The 20,868-nt window shown below is 37.7% G+C and overlaps 1 protein-coding gene across 6 annotated transcripts in view; it reads left to right on the top strand.

Moving 5' to 3' along the window:
• AK9 (adenylate kinase 9) overlaps window positions 1–20,868 on the top strand; it is a 128,013-nt gene that overhangs the window by 21,244 nt on the left and 85,901 nt on the right. For all 6 annotated transcript variants that reach the window (XM_049092455.1, XM_049092456.1, XM_049092454.1 and 3 more), the window contains 6 exons: window positions 3,935–4,063; window positions 7,297–7,371; window positions 10,411–10,509; window positions 15,101–15,240; window positions 15,321–15,501; window positions 19,165–19,309. In XM_049092455.1, the coding sequence (XP_048948412.1) occupies window positions 3,935–4,063; window positions 7,297–7,371; window positions 10,411–10,509; window positions 15,101–15,240; window positions 15,321–15,501; window positions 19,165–19,309 (769 nt within the window). The remainder of the gene's footprint in view (window positions 1–3,934; window positions 4,064–7,296; window positions 7,372–10,410; window positions 10,510–15,100; window positions 15,241–15,320; window positions 15,502–19,164; window positions 19,310–20,868) is intronic.

Below are 20,868 nucleotides of genomic sequence, written 5' to 3'. Positions count from 1 at the left end.
ACCCGGGATCGAGTCCCACATCGGGCTCCCTGCATGGAGCCTGCTTCTGCCTCTGCCTCTGCCTCTGCCTGTGTCTCTGCCTCTCTCTCTCTCTCTCTCTCTCTCTCTCTTTCTCATGAATAAATAAATAAAATCTTAAAAAAAAGAAAAGATAACCCCCCAAAGTTTCAATTTTACTACCCTATAGGATATTAAAGAGCTTGTATCCAACTTTGTAATCTTAGTTTTGCATTTATATATACTTCAGCTTTGTCATCCTCTTGGTTTTATCACTAACGGGTTAGATGAATCTTTGACATTGGTTCTTTAATGATAGTTTGATCTTAAAAGTTCTCATCACAAGAGAAAGATTTGTTAACTGTGTATGGTGACGAATGTTAACCAGACTTATTGTGGTGATCATTTCTCAATATTTACAAATATTGAACCATTATGTTGTACCCCTGAAATTATTCTAATATTATATGTCAATTATATCTCCATTTTAAAACCCTATTGATATAAGAAAGCTCATTTAAAAACGTTAAATAGGGGCTCCTGGGTGGCTCAGTGGTTGAGCGTCTGTCTGCCTCTGGCTCAGGTTGAGATCCTGGGGTTCTGGAATCGAGTACCGCATTGGGCTCCCAGTCGGGAGCCTGCCTCTCTCTCTCTCTCTCTCTCTCTCTCTCTGTGTCTCTCATAAATAAATTTTTTGAAAAAAAATAAAAAATAAATAAAAACATTAAATAACCTTCTCTGTGCAAATAAGGCATTAGATAATAGCCAGCATCTGTTCTCTATTTTCTTTCTGAAAAGGAAAACCTCAGGGCACCTGGGTGGCACAGTTAGATAAGCATCCAACTCTTGGTTTCAGTTCAGGTTGTGATCTCTTAGGGTCATAAGATTGAGCCCTGCATGGGACTCCGCGCTCAGTGCTGTCTGCTTGAGATTTTCTTTCCGTCTCCCTTGTATCCCTCTCACTTGTGCTCTTGCTCTAAAATAAATAATTTTTTTTTAAAAAAAAAAAGGAAAACCTCATAGCAAATGGGAATAAATGTGTCATTTTAGCATGAGTAAAATATACTGTCTTAAATCAAAGACAGTAAGATAGGGGAGTCATAACTCACTTAGTTACAGGGTCCATGGTTATGTCAATTTGTGATGTCGGCCAGGAACATAATCGGGAAGAGTGAGGACTAGGGTAAGCTAGGACTGCACGGTTGAATATAGTAGCCAGTAGTCCAATGTGGCTATTTAACTTTAAATTAATTAAAATTATAGAAAATTCAAAACTTAGCTCCTCAGTAGTACTAGCCACATTTCAAATGCTCATTACAAAATATGGACGTGTCTTCCAAATTGGACAGCACATTTCCATCACTGTGGCAATTCCACTGGACAGCTAGTGAGTGCATGCCCTTCTTCAGAGGACAGCTGCCTCTCAGCTCCAACTGAGCCAACTATTGCTATGTGGGAAGGCTAGCCTATTTTTCCAGGTTGTTTGATTTTTCCAGAGAAGCCAAAATCAGCATTTTAAAATAAAAGTAGTTGGCAACTAATCCAAAATTTCAAAAACACAATGTAGCCCAATGCTATGGGATGTAATCAAATTATGGTCTTCAGACCGAATTCAGCCTCATGCACCTGGTTTGCTGTGACGTCTGCCTAGAAGCGCAGCCATGTTCAGAAGTCAGACATGCAAACATGCCACCCACTTGGGTTGATGGCCACTAATGTCATGAAACTGTTCATTCACCCTTATTTACACACAAATGTTAACTATCTCCCTGAACTGCTGTAATGCCTTTCTATATGTTCTCTTGGCTTCCACTTTCCTCCCCATCCCTGGTCCATTCTTTACAAAACCCAGAGCCAGGTTTTAAAAATATGACCCTTAGTGACTTTCTATTACCTGTAGATGAAAATTCAGACACCCTTGCATGGTTTACAAGGCCATGGGCCTGGTCTCGCTGATCTCATCCCTGGCTGTCTCGCCCTTCCTGCTCACTGTATTCCAGCTACTCCGCTGGCCTTCAGCTAGTTTTCAACTATGCTGGACTCAATCTCACCTCCAGCCTTTTCACTTACTGTTTCCTCTCCCCTTGGCCTACCACACTCTCCTCCAGATCTTCATGTCCCCACATCCTCCTCCTTGCCTAGGTCCCCACCGCCCCCAGGGATGACATCCTCAGAGACCATCCAGCAAGTGACTCTGTAACCCAGCACTGCAATAGAAATATACTCCCTCCATATGTAATTTTAAATGTGCTAGCAGCCATTTTTTTAAAAAGCAAAAAGAAACAGGTGAAAATAATTTTAATAATATATTTTATTTAATACAATATGTCCTAAATATTATGTTCAACATATAATCAACATAAAAATTCTGAAAATTACATCTTATTTTTCATGCCAAGCTTTTGAAATTTTGCACTTACAGTGCATTCCAATTCATGCTTGCCACATTTCAAGTGCTCAGTAGTTCTGTGTGGCTACAGCGATTGTGCTGGACAGTAAAGATCCAACCCTTTACCCTGCTTTATTTTCCTCATAGCACTTACCACTTTCTGAAATTATGTTATTTGTTTACTTATTATTTGTCTACCCCACTGAATATAAGCTCTGTGCAGCAAGTACTATACCCCCTGTGCCTGTAAGGGTGCTTCGCACACAGTAGTTGCCTAATAAGCTTTGTACTGACTGAACACATGAGTATGCCAGTCAAGCCCTCTACTGGAGAGAGAAGATTGCTAGCATCTTTTGAAAAAGACAGAGTATATGAAGCCATTTTGAAATGTGTCATCTTTGGCCCAGTAATTCTACTTTCTACTTTTAGGAACTATTCTAAGGAAGGATATTAGCAATATAAATATCTATAAAGCTATTCAGTAAAACATTATAATAGTGAAACATTTGAAATGATCTTGTTCAACTATAGAATAATGATTAGGTGATCATGTATTTAGGGATATTAATATATTATTTAACCATTAAAATAGTATTTAAAACATTTCAGAAAAGTTATAAAGTGGCTTATTTAATAGATAAAATGACTCAAATAGTATAAAATGTGGATTTATGTACATTGGTGAAAACTAGAATTAATATAGAATTAATATAATAAACTATGATGATAATAGGAATAATATGCTCTTAAACACCAACCAGCTCATCAACTCAGCCCTGATTGAACCTTTACATGTAGTATTACCTCTGCCTTCAAATGTCACTTCTTTAGAGAACCCTTTCATGACCACCTGATATAAAATAGCACTTTTACTCATCACTCCTCATCTCCTCTACCCTGCATTTTTTTTCTGTAGTACTTACCACCATCCGTTATGTTATATATTTACTTGTGTACTTGTTTCTGCTCCGTCTTCCCCAGATGGAATGTGTGCTCCATGAGGCCCTGGGTCTTAGTTGATTATGTTCACTAGTTTATCTCAAGCTCCTACAACAGTGCTCGGCACTCATCAATCTTGAATGAATGAATGAATGAATGAATGAATGAGTGAATGAACTATAAGCTCAGGTATTTAGAGTAAATCTAATTTCTTAATTCTGTCTCTAAAAATCAGATGTTCTTCCCCTACTCTTCCCTACCTATTGAGGAGGAAAAAAATTAATAAGTATCCAAGTTAATTTAAAGTTTTATTCCATTTGATAAAGGCCCCTTAGGGTGTTCAATATCTCTTAAATAAAAATCCTCGGTCTCCCTTCTACCTGCTTCTCTTTCCAAAAAGGCATGTAGGGGGTGACGGGCACTGGGGGGGGGGGGCACTTGACGGGATGAGCACTGGGTGTTATTCTGTATGTTGGCAAATTGAACACCAATAAAAAATAAATTTATTATTAAAAAAAGGCATGGAGGCGTAAGAAGGGAGGGATGTAGCTTGTAAATTAAGTAATCATCAATATAAATATATTGGAAATCCCTTCTTTTTCCATTTAGGCATTTATTGCAGAAATGCAGATGGTGGCTGAAATTCTTCAACATGTAGTTCAGAGACCTGAAGATTACTTGGAAAATATTGAAAACATTGTTAAGCTTTATAAGGAAATAATTCTTCATCCTTTAGAAGTAAGAACAAGATATATTGATGAAAATGGAAATATTGATATTTGTGTTCTCTCACATTTTTTCATCCTCTGTGCTATTATCTGATTCCCCACTACCTAAGTTTGATAGAATATATCAATATAGATATAGAATATATCTATATTCCAAAGGCCGTTTGGCAAAACAACATTATTTTACTCTTAAAAAGCAACAGTGGTATTGAAAAATGATAAATGAACTGCATTTTCCAAAGTCACTAGAGGAATTATTTATAGTTGGAGGTTGGAAAACCCATGTTAAGGGACCATTTTGTAAAAACATTTTCAATCTATAATTTATGGATTTATTGAAACAAATGTGCATTTAAGATGCATCTTTTATTCTAAAAGGAATTGTTAATTTATTTAAATTATAATCTAACGAATTATCCCCAGACTGGTTACTATGGTTATCCCATTCAAAGTTGATTATATGTAAACATGATTAAGGCCATTATATATTGGAATAGGAAGGTTTCAATTAAAATAATTAGCATTTTAAAAATATGATTACTAAAGTTACAATTATGTGAAAAGCATATATGGTTAAAAGTCTAGGGCAGACTCTGCCAAATTTGCGTTGGCGACTTATTCAACAAACATTTATCAAACTTAGATATTTGGCCACACACCATGCTGAGCAATGGAACTACAAAGATAAAAAAAAAATCCTCAAGTTGCCTTTTCCCATCTGATAGAGAAACTAAAAGGATTTGTTTCATGCTCTCTTTTAAAGTTTATATATTTTTATAGACAAATGAGTGGATCATTTTCATCTTCGTTGTCCATCCCCAAAAGGGGAACCAAATTTAATTTCTTTCTTATGTATGACTTTTATTCCTCCATACCTCCTCTACTATCCTTGGCCTTTAAACATAGCTTCTTAAGAATACTTTGCCTGTCTATCTATAATGTTCTTTCTTCCTTCAAACAGAAATATCCTGCATATTCCTCAAGTGGCTGGCACTGAGGGTGAAATAAAGCATAATTAAAACAAGGTTTAGAAAGTTAGAAAACTGGGATCCCTGGGTGGCGCAGCAGTTTGGCGCCTGCCTTTGGCCCAGGGTGCGATCCTCAACACCCAGGATCAAATCCCACATCGGGCTCCTGGTGCATGGAGCCTGCTTCTCCCTCTGCCTATGTCTCTGCCTCTCTCTCTCTGTATGACTATCATAAGTAAATAAAATAAAATAAAAAAAGTTAGAAAACTATATTCATGGGCATGAGATCATCTCTTTAAGTATAAGGACCAGGTCTTGCATCCTGGAAGTCAAAAACCTATAGACTTTAAGCCTACATGACACTTGCTAAATAGTAAGATAATTGACTTTTATGACAATTCCAGGGTACTGGTGTGTGTAGAGGAAGGTGGAAGAAAGCCATAAAAGGTAGGAGCCTGCAATTCTAGTCTTCTCTGACCTGGCTGAGATCTCAATTCAGTTGAGAGGACAAGATCACCATAATTCAGTGCTCCGTCAAAAGACATGAAAGCAAATGGAAGCATCTTTTTCTGGTTTACAGCCTGTTTCAGGAGTAATCCAAGGCCAAGTTCTCATTCTTATCAGTCTTCAAATCCCAAACTAACTCCCAGTCTGATCTTCTGTATGTATCTTTAGTCTTAGGAATGTTCATACCCTTTGACTTAATAAGTCCACTCTTAAGAATCTAGCTTAAGAAAAGAATCTGAATATAAAAAAGTATTATGTACTTTCTTGTTCATAACATGTCTATATTTAAATAAATAATACTGGCATAATGTGCTATCTAAAACAAAAAGAAGCACTTAGAATCCAACCTCACATAATATTGTGAAAAACAAAATGCCCTGGATAAATAAGGAGATGATTTTGTTCAGACTATTGCAATGGGGAGAATATTCATTAATGAGAAACATCTCAAGGAAAAGGAAGAGGACCTATCGTTTTATGGAGGCAGGTAAACAAGGAAGATATCCTCAAGTCTTAGGGAATGATGGAGAAGGATGAATACAGAGCTTATCTGAGTCCTTGAGGAAGAGTAGAGATGGGTCGTATCTCTCTCAATTCTTCCTACTTTCTGGGATTCCAGAACTCAAATAGAGTTCAACATTTCCAATGTACAAAAATGAAATCTGGGGGCACCTGGGTGCTCAGTGGTTGAGCATCTGCCTTTGGTTCAGGTCATGATCCCGGGGTCCTGGGATCAAGTCCTGCATCAAGTTCCCTGCTTCTCCTTCTGTCTACGTCTCTGCCTCTCTTTCTGTGTCTCTTGTGAATAAATAAAAGCTTTTTAAAAAAGAAATCTGGTGGATTTTAGATTTTAATATTAAAAACAAAAAATAGTGGAAGAAAATATAGGAGAAAATTCATATAATCTTGAGATAGAGAAAATCTAATTTAAATGAGAAAGGAGGGGATCCCTGGGTGGCTCAGTGGTTTAGTGCCTGCCTTTAGCCCAGGGCGTGGTCCTGGAGTCTTGGGATTGAGTCCCACATCAGGCTCCCTGCATGGAGCCTGCTTCTCTATCTGCCTGTGTCTCTGCCTCTCTCTCTCTCTCTTTCTCTCTCTCTCTCTCTCTGTGTGTCTCTCATGAATAAATAAATAAAATCTTAAAAAAATGAGAAAGGATATCCAGAAACAATGAAAATAGATATATTTTATTATAAAAATATATTATAGAAGATGCCATAAAATCAAAGGATAAATCTTTTTTATTTTCAATGGTAAAATATTTGCAATTGATATGAGTTAAAGACTTTCATGAATGTTAGGAAAAGAAAAAGTCTAATTAAAAAATTGCACAGATATTATGGTTAGGCAATGTACAGAGATGGCTATCTAAATATTGAAACTCACCCATAGCCAGGGAAATAAAAAGTAAAACAAACCAATTTCATTTTCAATGATCAGTTTGGCAGAAATTATTCTGTGAATATATGCTAAAAGATAGATGTCCCAAAACATTTTATATTTAAAAGGACTCTAAAACATCAGTGTAAAGAAGAACTGAAAAAAATCAGAAAGAATAAAATTCATGATAAGAAGACTAGCTTAGGCTTTTGCAAAAAAGCATTTAAAATAATATATATTATATCATGTATAATAAAGCAAACTATTTAGCTTTATTTTTTTTAACAATTTAGCTTTAATGATTTCTTCATAGTATGTTAAGATTCTGATCTGTGTTCAGTTTTGTCAATGATCCTGGATTGTAAGGTTTCTTTTCTATTTTATGCAGGAAGTAATGGCTGAGCACAATTCCCAGTATCTCATTGAGCTAGATGGAAATAAGCCCCCAGAGGAACTCTTCATGGTAAGTGCAATGTTTGTAAGAATAGCCCAAGGTTTAGAAAATCAAAAAGTCACTGACTGGATTGTACTTATTTTAATAAACATCAAAAGTATATTTACATTTTAGCACTATGTATTTTTGAAAATGTCATCTTGACACTTAAAAATATGATGTTATATCTATTTATCTGCCCATTTTTAAATCAAAATTGCATTTGAATTTAAAATCTCTGTGTAACAAAAAGTGCTTCAAAGAAAGGAAAAGCAAGTAAGAGCCAATAAGCATGTGATTAAGATGCTTACTATGAGTAATTAGGGAAATGCAAACCAAAACCATAATGAGTTACCACCTCACACCCACTAAGATGGCTAAAATTAAAAAACAAACTAACAAAAACCAGGCAATAGCAAGTGTTTGTGTGGATGTGGAAAAATTGGAGCCCTCATATGTTGCTGGTGGGATTATAAAATGGTGTGGCTGCTTTGGAAAATAGTTTGGTAGATCCTCAATAAGTTAAACATAGAATTACCATACGGCTCAGCAATCAACTTCCTGGTATATATACCCAAAATAATTGAAAACAGGTGTTCAAACAAAAACTTATACATAAAGGTTCATGGCAGCGCTATTTACAATAGCCAAAAGGTAGAAATAAGCCAAATGTCCATATACTGATGAATGGAAAAATAAAATGTGGTGTATCTATACACTGGGATATTATTCAGCAATAGAACAGAATCAAAGTTTTGTTAGATGTTACAACATGGATGAGTCTTTTTTTTTTTAACATGGATGAGTCTTGAACACATCCTAAGTAAAAGAACAATTACAAAGGATCCCATATCATATGATTCCATATGATATCCAAAATAGGCAGACCTATCAAAATAGAAAATAGATTAGTGGTTGCCTGGGGTGAGGGTTACCACAATAGGAGCTCTCAGGATAAATGTGGAGTGACTACTAATACGTAAAGGGTTTCTTTGAGGGATAATGAAAGTGTTCTATTATATGGTCTCATTCATTTGGGGAATATAAAAAATAGTGAAAGGGAATAAAGGGGAAAGGAGAGAAATGAGTGAAAATATCAGTGAGAATGACAGAACATGAGAGACTCCTAACTCTGGGAAACAAACAAGGGGTAGTGGAAGGGGAGGTGGGCGGGGGGGCGGTTGGCGTGGCTGGGTGACGGGCACTGAGGGGGGCACTTTATGGATGAACACCGGGTGATATATGTTGGCAAATTGAACTCCAATTAAAAATAATAATAATAAAACTTTTAAAAATTAAGAAAGTGTTCTAAGATTGATTATGGTGGTAGTTGTACAAATCTATACTAAAAACCATTGAATTATACACTTTAAGTGGGTGAATTATATGTGAATTGTATCTCAGTGAACCTGTTTTTTAAATAAAGAATATACTCCACACTACTGTTGTCCATTCTACTTCACTGGATGCTCTACATCTCTCAAGTTGGAGAATCCCAGAGCTTGCTCCTTGTTCACTCTTCTCCATCTGCCCTACTAAACGCTGCTAACTCTTAAATTTGTGTTACTATCCCAGACCTTTCCCCTGAATTCCATGCCTGTATAATCAACTGCTACTCAGTGTATCCATTTGGATGCCTTGGAGTTATCTCAGATTTAGGTGTACCAGAAAAAGTCTCTGATCCACTGTCACCACCACCTGCCCCAGGTACACTCCTCCCACAGTTTTCCCTTCTTGCTAAGTGTTAAATCCACTCATCAAGCTGCTCTTCTATTTTTCTCACATCCTATATTTTTTTTAATTTTTATTTATTTATTCATAAGAGACGCAGAGAGAGAGAGAGAGAGGCAGAGACACAGACAGAGAGAGAAGCAGGCTCCATGCAGGGAGCCCGATGTGAGACTCCATCCTAGAACTCCAGGATCATACCCTGGGCTGAAGGCAGACACTCAACCACTGAGCCACCCAGGCATCTCTCTCACATCCTATACCTAAGCAGGTTTTTCCTGCTTAGGAAAAATCCAGAATTTGTATTTTATAACACAGGACAGACTTTTCTCAAGGTAGAGGGCAGAAGCTCCAACAGGCCTGGTTGAAACTTGCCAAGCCTGTTAAGGCCTCATTTGCCAGTGACACCCTGGCCTTTCTGCCCATTCCATTGGCCAAAACAAATTACATGGAGAAGCTCAATATCAGTGGGATAGGGAAGTATATGGTACCCACAGTGAGCTGGGAATTAACAAGTGAAGGCAAGGAAGGATAAATTATGAACAAATAGTACAATCTACCACAGATTACCATTCACTATCAGAACTTTGTCAATCCACCATCTCTCATCTCAGAGTCAGTGTTTCATATTCTTCTGCAGGATGTCCTTATTAGTTTCTAATTCTGCCATAGGAGAGTATCATAGATGAGGTGGTTTAAAATGGCAGAAATTTATTTCCTTATAGTTTGGGAGGCTAGAAATAAAAAAATTGAGGTGTTGGCAGGGCCTTGCTCCCTCCAACACCTCTAAAGGATAATCCAACATTGCCTCTTCCAGCTGCTGTTGGTCCCAGGCATCTCTTGAATCATGGCAGTATAACTCCAATATCTGCCTCCATCTTGACATGTCTGTATTCCCTCTACCTAAAGAAGTCCCACCTCTAAGGACATGAATATTTGGGGACCAAAGGGCAGACTTTCTGGGTTGAATTGTGTTCCCCCAAAAGATATGTTGAGGTCCTAACTTCCAATACCTATGAATGTGACCTTATCTGGAAATAGGATATTTTTAGATGTAATCAAGTTAAGGTGAGTTCATACTCATTAGGGTGGGGTCTAACCTAATATAGTGGGTATCCTTATAAGAGAAGAGACTCAGACATATAGGGATAAAATGGCCATGTGACAACAAAGGCAGATACCAGAGAGATATGTCTACAAACCAGGGAACACCAAAGGTTGCCAGCAAACCACCAGAAGGTAGAGGCAAGGAAGTATTCTACAGAAGCTCCTCACTTCTTCAGAATTGTTGAGATGTTCAAATGCCAAAGTATTTAAATATTTGTTCTTTAACAAATTTAGACAGTTATGGATCGACTTAAATATCTGAACCTGAAAAGAGCAGCTGTTCTAACTAAACTTCAGAGTGCAGAGGAAGAAATTGCTGACATAATGGAAAATGTAAGTTATTTTTAACTGAAAGTCCATCTTTTCACTCCATGATGTGACCTTAATTTAATGTATTCTTTCAAAGTACAAAAGGAGTTTCCTGAAACTTTACCTTTCTAAAAATGGATTTGATTTTTAGGAAAAAGATCTAATATTATCACAATATTTTTGTGAACACTGAAAAAAAGTTTTGAAACAAAGACAATACAATCATAACAATTAACCACAAGAATAATGAGAAATAAGCCCAAGTTCATTTTTAAAATTTTGCAACACTGAAAGAAGCAAAGACATAAAATCCCTCAACTCTATAGGCACTCATTTATTCCTTCAATCATTCAACCCATTTTTTAAATAGCTACTGTGTTTCTGACGCTGATGTATTATGGATATGACAGTGATCAAATTATAATTGCTAAGTGCTAAAAAAGTTCTCAGGCCTTTTTTATTAAGATTTTATTTATTTATTGAAGAGAGAGAGAGTGAGAACACACTCAAGTTGGAGGAAGGGTGGGTGGAGGGAGAGAATCTTCAAGCAGACTCCCCGCTGAGTGTGGAGCCCATCGCATGGCTCTATCCCACGACCCATGAGATCATGACCTGATAGCCCAGTAATATCATCTAGGAAGCTCTTTAAATATGTTAATACCTAGACCAGTTAAAACAGAATCTGGGATAGGACTCTGGTATTAATTAAAACAAAACAGGATATCAAAGCCCTATCAAAAGTACAGGCAACAAAGGAAAAAAATAAATAGATGAATTGGACTTTACCAAAATGAAAAATATATTTGTTCATCAAAGAACACTACCAACAGAGTGAAAAGATAACCCACAGAATGGGACAGGATATTTGTGAGTCATATATCTGATGAGCGATTAGTACCTAGAACATATAAAGAACTCCTACAACTCAACAATAATAAAACCACCCAATTCAAAAATGCACAAAGAACTAAAAAGATATTTCTCCAAAGAAGATTTACAAATGGCTAATAAACACATGTAAAGATATTTAACATAACTAGTTATTAGGGAAATGCAAATCTGAACTACAACACAATACTACGTTATATCCATTAGTAGGATGGCCATTATCCAAAAAATAGAAAATAAGTGCTGTCAAGGAAGGAGAGAAATTAGAATGCTTGTGCACTGTTGGTGTCGACGTAAAATTATGTAACACTATGTAAATCAGGTTGGTGGTACCTCAAAACGTAAAATACAGACTTACCATGTGATCTAGCAATTCCACTCCTAGGTATATACCCAAATGAACTGAAAGCAGAGACACAAACAGACACTTGTACACCGATGTTCGTAGCCACTTTATTCACAATAGTCAGAAGGTAAAAGTGACTCAAGTGTCCATCAATGGATAAATGGATAACAGTGATATACACACACATACATATGTACACATGCACGCACAGACACACAGACACACACACTGGAATGTTATTCAGCCTTAAAAAGAAATGAAATTCTGATACGAGCTAAAATATGGATGGAACTTGAAAACATTTTGCCAAGTGACACAAGCCAGCCAGACACAAAAGGACAAACATGATTCTACTTATATGAGGAAGGGCGGAATGAGGAGTTATTGTTTATTGGGTGCAGAGCTTCCCAATTGTTTGGGTTAATGAAAAAGTTCTGGAAATGGATAGTGGTGATGGTTGCACAACAGTGTGAATGTACTTCATGTCATTGAATTGTAAATTTCATGTTATGTATATTTTACTACAATTTAAAAAAACCTCAAAGACCTCCTTGCAGATTCTACTGTGCAACCAGGGATGAGAATCACTGGTTTGAAGGGGGGTGAGAGAGACACAAAGACCTCAGTGAGAATTTGAACTCCCTGATGAAGAGTGTGAAGCCTGTTACATCTGAGAGCTGTTAGAAGGGAAAAGGATGTGTGGTGGAGGGGGGGAGGGGAGTGAAGAGGAGTATGTGGTGGGAGGAGGGACAGTGTCAGCCTGGCACCTAGCACAGTAGATGGTAACAGCATTGATTTTCTAATAAGACAGATGTACATTTGAACTCCAAATCTAAAGCCTACCAGATCTGTGATTTTGCTTAACCTTATGCTTTATTCAGTCATTGAAAAAGGGATGATAAGGCCTACCACATAGTGTTATTATAAGGATGATATGAGATGATGCTTGTGATGTTCCCAGAACCAACAGTAATATTCAGAATATCTGAGAGCTATATTGCAGGGCAGGCTGGCTTCATGGGCTAGCAACCCATGCAGTCACACAGGACCCCATCCTTAGAAGAGCCCCACAGTTTTTTAAATGAAATTCTTAACAACTTTAGAGCAAGGGCCCTGCATTTCTACTTTGTCCTGGGCCTGGTGATTTAGCTCATGGAGTACAAGGACCTTCACCCAACTCAACAGAGCTGGAAGTGGAGCTGAAGAATCTCTTGTATGCCTTGCATTTGTGTCTAGTTGCTAGATCATGGATGGATCCAGAAGTTCATCAGCAAGAGGCTCAGGTGAAAGGAGAGCTTGAGTGTAGTGGCTATAGCTGCCAACTTTCTCATGCGTACTTCTTACCTTGACTGTGTCTGAGGTCCCCCTCACAGGATCCTCTGGATCAATCTTTCAGTCTCTCCAGAAGGTGAGCCTCCAGTCTTCTGATTAAAGGAGAAGTGGTGGCAGGATTGAGGGACAGTTGGCCAACTGAGTGAAGTGGGCAGTAACACTGACCCCCGGCACTTCCTTTTAAAGACTTTCAGCCAATTATCTGGTCTTTTGCTCTCTGTCACCCGTTTCACAGGGACCTGATGTCAACAGGTCCTGATCCCAATAGGATTTTGCAGACTGAGTCAACTCATTTCTTGTCTTGCCCATCCCACACATTCCTGCCACCACAGACGCTGAGCCCTCACTTCAATTTAAGTTAGTTTCCACCGTCTTTCTAGTTTATAAAAATGTGTAGTCATGCTGGTCAGCTGTCAGCTCTTCTGGTGCCCCTTCCAGCCTGTGTTCTCATAAATTCATATTTATTTTTTTTGCATTCCGCGGCTGTCATTTTTGCGAAGTTTTAGGAAAGCAGCAAATACAAACGCATGTATTGAGTCTGCCTTGTTTAACCAGAGGCAGTCCTGAGCATTTTTAGACTAATATCAAACTCGTTCGAAAGCTCATTTTCTCATTGCCCCTCAGCATCTGCTAGACGTGTGGCCTTGGAGACTTGAGGTTCAGAGAGGAGCATGATCTGCTATTTAAACAAGTTTCCTTTGAGAGAATGCCCAGTGTCTGCTTTCAAACACTTTTCCCAAGTTTGTGCTAGAAGTAGGGATGATGAGGAAAGAGTGACTGCCTCCTGACTTAGGTAGATAGGTTTCAGTCCCTAGTTGATTGTCTGTAGACTCCATAGAGAAGGGTGGTAACCCAGCATGGCCCAACGATGAGCTTCTCTGTCTCATTCAACTCCCCTAACTATTGACCATTTCCTTAACATTTAGCTACTTCTTTCAGCCTTCAATTTTGGACATGCGTGCAGCATCCTTGCGGCGTGCATGCCTCTTTAGTCTCTGATGCTACAATGGTCCATAGGTACTATTCTCATCTGTCCTCCATACTCAGCTCTGGAGCCAGCAGAATACATGTGACATATACATCTGAAGGTTGGAAAAAGCCAAGCTGGACCCCTTTCCCCCAGCTGTTGCCTACTTTCCCCAATTCTTTTGTTCCTGATCAGCAGTCTGCAGTCTCTGGAAGTGGTTCTTAACTTTTCTGGAGGTCGCTGACAGAAAGAGATTTTATATTTTAAGAAGAACAAAAGAGCTAAGTAAATGCAAAAAAAAGCAATCTACATATAACATCTTACTATTTAAAAACTTAGTTAAATTGGCTAAGAATCTGGTTTTTCAAGCCTTTTCTTTTTTTCTTTTTTTAGAGAGAGAGCACACACGTGCACAAGTGGGGGGGTGGGGGGGAGGGAAAGGGAGAGAGAAAGAGAGCATCTTAAGCAGGTTCCATGCCCTGCATGGAGCCTGAGGTGGGACTCGATCTCATGACCCTGACATCATGACCTGAGCTGAAATCAAGAGTTGGATGGTTAACCAACTAAGCCACCCAAGCACCTCAAAGCTTTTTAATAAGAATTTTTCCAAAAAAAAAAAAAAATGCTTGATAAAATTTAAAACAAGGTCTTAGGGCAGCCTGGGTGGCTCAGCGGTTTAGCACCGCCTTTAGCCCGGGGTGCGATCCTGGAGACCCGGGATCAAGTCCCATGTCAGGCTCCCTGCATGGAGCTTGGTTCTCCCTCTGCCTGTGTCTCTGCCTCTCTCTCTCTCTCTCTTTCTCTCTCTCTCTTTCTCTGTGTGTGTGTGTGTCTTTCATGAGTAAATAAATAAAATCTTAAAAAAAAAATAAAACAAGGTCTTATAACAGAAATGAAAACTATTTGTTGTATTAAATTCTGTACAAATACAGAATGGTTGCAATTAAGAAAAAAGCAAATATTTGCTTTCCAAATTATCTCTTAAATAGTAAAGCACTATCAAATAAGAAATGAAACACTTAATACTGTTAATTTTACCAAAACTATGCCCACATTTTTAGGGTAGTATTTGTTTTTAACAGGATGAGCTATTGCGTACTCTCTCATCTTATAAACTCATTGCACCAAGATACAGATGGCAGAGAAGCAGATGGGGACGTTTATGTCCTGTGGCTTTAAAAGAAGGTAACATTTATCCAGGATTACCAGATTTTTCTGTGAGGTAAGTAAGATTTTCAAAACTTAATCTTAAAACTTGCCCATACCCCTTTTCAGTTGTTTATAATTATGGCATATCTTAAGTTTTCTAGGCAAAATATACTGTCTTTCATCAGAAGAAGCATTAAAAACATTTTTACTGAACCCACGTCCTTATCTTCTTCCACCTATGCCGGCACCACCATTTAAAGTATTCATATTTGGACCTCAGTCTTCAGGGAAAACAACACTTAGCAATTTACTTGCAGAAAATTACAAAGGAAAGGTAACTACTTAGCTAGCTACCTACCTACCTATCTATCCTTGAATATAATTTGTAGGACTTTAGGATTCACAGAATTTGTACTCTGTTTTCTTAATTTTACACTGTCAGTTGGGTAATTGTCCTACTGGGCTTGTCCTACCTTTTGCAAAAGGCAGCCACTCCAAGCCCATAGCCTCTCCTGCTTCCCAACAGCCCACGGATCTGACTGTTCTGTCATGCAGACTGTGCCACCCATTACCTGTTTGGGTTTCACTCATCTCCTGTTTCCTGGGTCACAGTCCTCCTAGCTCTCCGTCCCTCTCCCCATGCAGTCACTCCTGCCATCATTCTTAGTATCGACAAAGATGAGTCTCTTAGGTGACAAACATCTTTGTCTTGTCAGTTCCTTGGTTTCTCTCCCCAGAGATCTTATTCTCCATCCTGAATAAAATGAAGAAAAATTATTTTTAGTTTAGACCAAATAGCAGCAGAGGTGGTGAGAAGCAGGCAGATTGGGGATATAATTTAGTGAGGGATTAGAATGGAGAGGAGTTCTCTGCAAAGCCAGAGTGCTGGAGTGGAGAGCAAAAGGGGGAAGGCATGAGATGATGAGGGCTGAAGACACACTCAGAACAGTGCAGCCCTGGGAAGGGGTTTGACCTTATTCCAAATGCTATTCCTTTGTACGCAGGTGTAATATTTTCTATTTGCTTTTAACTTTTTATTGTAAAATGTGACAGAAAAGTGAAGGTCAGTGAATAATCACAAAACAAACCCATATGACCACCGCCTAGGTCAAATACGGGATGGCCACCACCCTGGAAGCCCCCTCATGTCTCCTCCCAGTATCAGTCCTCTTACTCCTTCCACAGAGGTAACTGCTGCCCTCAACTTTATGGTATTCACTCCTCTTCTTTTCTCTTGTGGTTGGTTTTACCATGTAAATGTGCATCTAAATACCATAGGTTAGTTTTGCATATTTTCTTAACTTTCTAGACTGAAACAATTTACGTTCTTTGTGCCTGGCTTTTTTTGCTTCACATTATGATTGTGATGTTTATGCATGTTATTTATACATGTTAGTGCATATAGCTGCAGTTTATACATTTTTTATTGCGTTCTGTTGATTGAAGTATATTGTAATCTATTTATCCAGTTGAGTGTTAATAAAACTTGGGCTGATATCTTTATATACTTTGGAGAAATATCTAGAAGTAAAATTCCTGGGACATGGAGTATGCATTCATTCAAGTTGTGTAGATAATGCCAAATTGTTTTCCAAACTAATTCTATGAGTTTACAACTCTATCAGTGGTGTGAGTTCTATTATTTCACATGCCTGCCAACTTTCATTGTGATCAGTCTTTCTAATTTAAGCCATTCTAGCGGGTGTATCTCATTGTGATTTTAATTTGCATTTCCCTGAAAATAATTAGGCTAAATACTTTTTCTTCTGTTTATTGATTGGCCATTCAGCCTCCTTTTGAAGTATTTGTTCAAGTCTGTTGTCCATTGAAAATTTTTTTGCATGCTTTTGGTAGGAATTCCTTATATTGTCTGTATACAAGTTCTTTCTTGACAATACACATTATGAATATTTTATACCATTCTGTGGTTTGCCATTTCACATTACATTACAGTATGTGTCAGACAAAGGAATTATAATTTTAAAACAAAAAGAGCTCTTACAAATCAATATGCAGATGAAGTCCCAGTGGAAAAAAATAGCAAAGAAGCCATTCACAAAACAATAGATGCAATAGAATAGCCAAGAATCATGAGAAAAGGGTTATCACCTCCCTGATAACAAGAGAGATGCCATGTTGATCTCACTGTTGGGAGTTGAAAGATCACTATTAACAACCAATATTGTTGTGTGGCTAGGATGGGGGAAGTGCACTTTCATACACTGCTAGGAAGAGTATAACCATTAGGGATGACAATTAGAAATATGTAAGAGCCTAAAGTCCATACATATCCTTTGAACTGTTAATTCTATTTTATAGATTTTTCCTAAAGAAACTATAAAAGATATATACATAACTTTGTTCATCATAGCCTAGTTTATAATAGCAAAAACATGTATACCTAAGTGTATATTATTAGCATTTTAGTTAAATAAGCTGCAATATGTTCATCTGATACAATACTGTGTATCCATTAAAAAAATGATGCTGTAGGGGCACCTGTGTGGCTCAGTGGTTGAGGGTCTGCCTTTGGCTCAGGTCATGATCCCAGGATCCTAGGATCAAATCAATCCCACATCAGGCTCCCCCTGGGGAGCCTGCTTCTCCCTCTGCCTATGTCTCTGCCTCTCTCTCTGGGTCTCTCATGAATAAATAAATAAAATCTTTTTTAAAAAATGATGTGTAAAAAAAATTTTTAAAAATGATGTGTAGATGTATATTTTTTGTCATGGAATAATGTAATACAAGTGTATTGAAGGAAAAGCAAACTAGAATCTAAAAGTGTGAAAATATTATTTAAACTTAAAAGGCATGTAGAAATCTATTTCTAACATCCTAATATTCAATACAAAGTATATTATCTACCTTACAATGGACTTATATTCAGAATATATATATAGAATTATAATCCAATTTTTTAAATGGGCAAAAGTTGAACATGAAGGTAAAAGAATGACCAGTAGCACATAATAGAAGCTCAAATTTTTTGTGATTAGGGGAATGTAAATTTAAACTGCAATGAGATACTTCTTCATACCCACTAGAATGGCTAAAATTTAAAAGATTCACAAAACCAAGTGTTGGTAAAGATACAGAGTAACTGTAATTTCTATAATTGCTGGTGGAAATATAAAATAATTCAACCATTTTGGAAACAGTTTAATGGCTTATTATAAAATCAAATATCCACTTACCATATGACCCAGTAATTCCACCTCTAGGCATTTGTCCAAGGTAAATAAAAGCATATGTCCACAAGAAGACTTCCTCATAGATGTTCATTACTAGTTTATTTATAGAAGCCCCAAATTGGAAAAGTCCAAATATCCATCAAAGATGAATGGATTAAAAAAAAAATCTTCATACAGGGATACTACTCAACAATAAAAGAGAACTGATTACTGATATATACACTTACACTGATGAATCTCAAAAAGATTGTACTAAGGGGAAACGCTTGGAAAAGATTACATACTGTATGATTCTATTTATATGAAATTCTAGAAGAGGTAAAACTAATATATAGTGACAGAAAACAGGGGTGGCCAGGGGCTGGGAACTGACTATAAAAAAGCATGAGGGAACTTTTTGGGGTGGTATGAATGTTCTATATCTTCATTGTAGTTGTTGTTATGTGTACTTATTTGTCAAAACTCATCACACTGTATATTTAAAGTGGATTTAAGTTTATTGTAAGTCATACACACAAAATTGATTTTTTTTTAAAATGTGTAGCTTGAAAAAAATGTGTAGCTCGAATATATATTACATGACACATACATATGTAAGCATATCATACTACATGAAAAGTAGGACTGAATTTCTATGAAGGCATGTTCTCAAAAATCGTTGGATTCTGAAAATAACATACCTCAAGTAGCCATTGAGATGTTTAAGGTAGATAAGTCTAGATATAGAAATAGATATAGATGCACAATGTGTTCAAGAATTCCCAGTGATTTCTGCTTCTGTTGGTTTTCTCAAATATTCTTTGCAGGTAATTGACTATGCCAAGCTTGTTCAACCGCGTTTTGATAAAGCCCTTGAAACGTTAGTAAGAGATACCATAGCCCAGGCCACTGAAACGGCGATTAAAGCTGTGAGAGAGCAGCTTCTCATAAAACTACAAGCTAAAAGACAAGGTGAACCGTCTCTGTCAAATGTGTGTTCCGAGCGTAGGTCAACAATTCAGCCTTGGCTGCCTGAGGGCTGGGACTTGCTTTGCTCACCTTGGTAACCCTGGCACCTTCTACAGTGTCGCCTCTTAATACTTTGTTGGAGACACAAATATACATAAACCTGATTCGTAAACAGAGAAAAGATTTCAATCCTTGACCTCTAAGGAAAGGAATCAGAGAGCTCAGAAAGAGCTTCCCAATTTGGATTTACTTTTGTGAATTGGCCAGAGACTGAATAGAATTTATACCTTTATTGATAACCAGTAGTGACAAGGGCACTCCACCGGATTCTCGTGGAGTTTACGTTGCTGCTGCTGCTGCTGCTGCTGTCAGCCCCAATCGTAATTAATGTCTTCTCTTTGGAGGTATTAATTTCAAGTTCAAAACAGTCATAAGGCAACAAAACTGAAAGAAGCCCTAGTGATCAATTAACACAATTCTGTAACTTTACAGATGAGGAAAACTTTTCACATAAATTGCAAAGCTTCTACCATTTTCTGTTCTTGAAACTGTTTAAATAGTAAGGAAATTATCCCTTCCTGCATGGCAACGTTGAGCTTTTGCTAGGAAAGAACAGGTTATTTGCCTAATCTGCCTCTTCTTTCTCATCAGCCTACAAATAAGTAAAAGAGTCCAACATGGTGCCCAACAGCAAAAAGACCAGCACTAAGATTACGTGCCACCCTTGGATGCCTGGGTGGTTCAGTCGGTTAAGTGTTTGCCTTCGGCTGAAGTCATGATCCTCGGCTCCTGGGGTAGAGCCCCGTATCAGGCTCCCTGTTTAGTGGGGGGGGTCCGCTTCCCCCCTCCCTCTGCCCCTTCTCCTGCTTGTGGGCACTCATGCACACATGTGCTCTCTCTCTCTTTCTCTCAAATAAAATCTTTTAAAAAACTACATTATTTGCATGCCATCCAAATAATGAACTTATATTTTTAGTATATTATCCTCAAAATGAAAACCAAAAGTTTTAAAAATATTCATGGACAACTCATAAACTAATGCTTAATAAATATTGATGAAGACTACAAAGAGGGCTTGTTATTCAATTTGTTTAAGGCTGGACAGAATGAATTCATTAATTCATTCAACCTGAGTACTTTGTATTAGGTGTAATTCTAGGTATGGGGCTACGGAGGTGAACAAGACACATGAAACTCCTATCTTTGTGGTTGTCACATTTTAATGGAGAATAGAGGGGGAAAAACAAGTGAACAGATAGAAAAAATAGAACACAGTACCGGGTCAGGTGGTGATTAGGGCAGGGGTGCTGGAGTGTTCTGATGAGCAGGGAAGACCTCTCTGAAGAGAGGACATTTAATTGAAACCTGGATCAAGAAGGAATTAGCCAAGATCCAGGAGGAAGAACAGTGATGGGTACTATTTCTTAGACTCTGTAGTAATTCCTTTCACATCAAATTATGGCACAAAATCATAGATTTTAGGTCTTTCCACAAATTGCTTTCTCCCACTAGAATATAGAAACAGATGCCATCTCTGTATACACTGCAAACTTAAGAAGCTC

This window comes from Canis lupus, chromosome 12 (assembly GCF_003254725.2).
Source record: "Canis lupus dingo isolate Sandy chromosome 12, ASM325472v2, whole genome shotgun sequence".
In the NCBI taxonomy this organism is placed as follows: Eukaryota; Metazoa; Chordata; class Mammalia; order Carnivora; family Canidae; genus Canis; species Canis lupus.
Note: the sequence above shows the minus strand (reverse complement) of the source record. Positions and strands in the feature narration are given on the sequence as shown.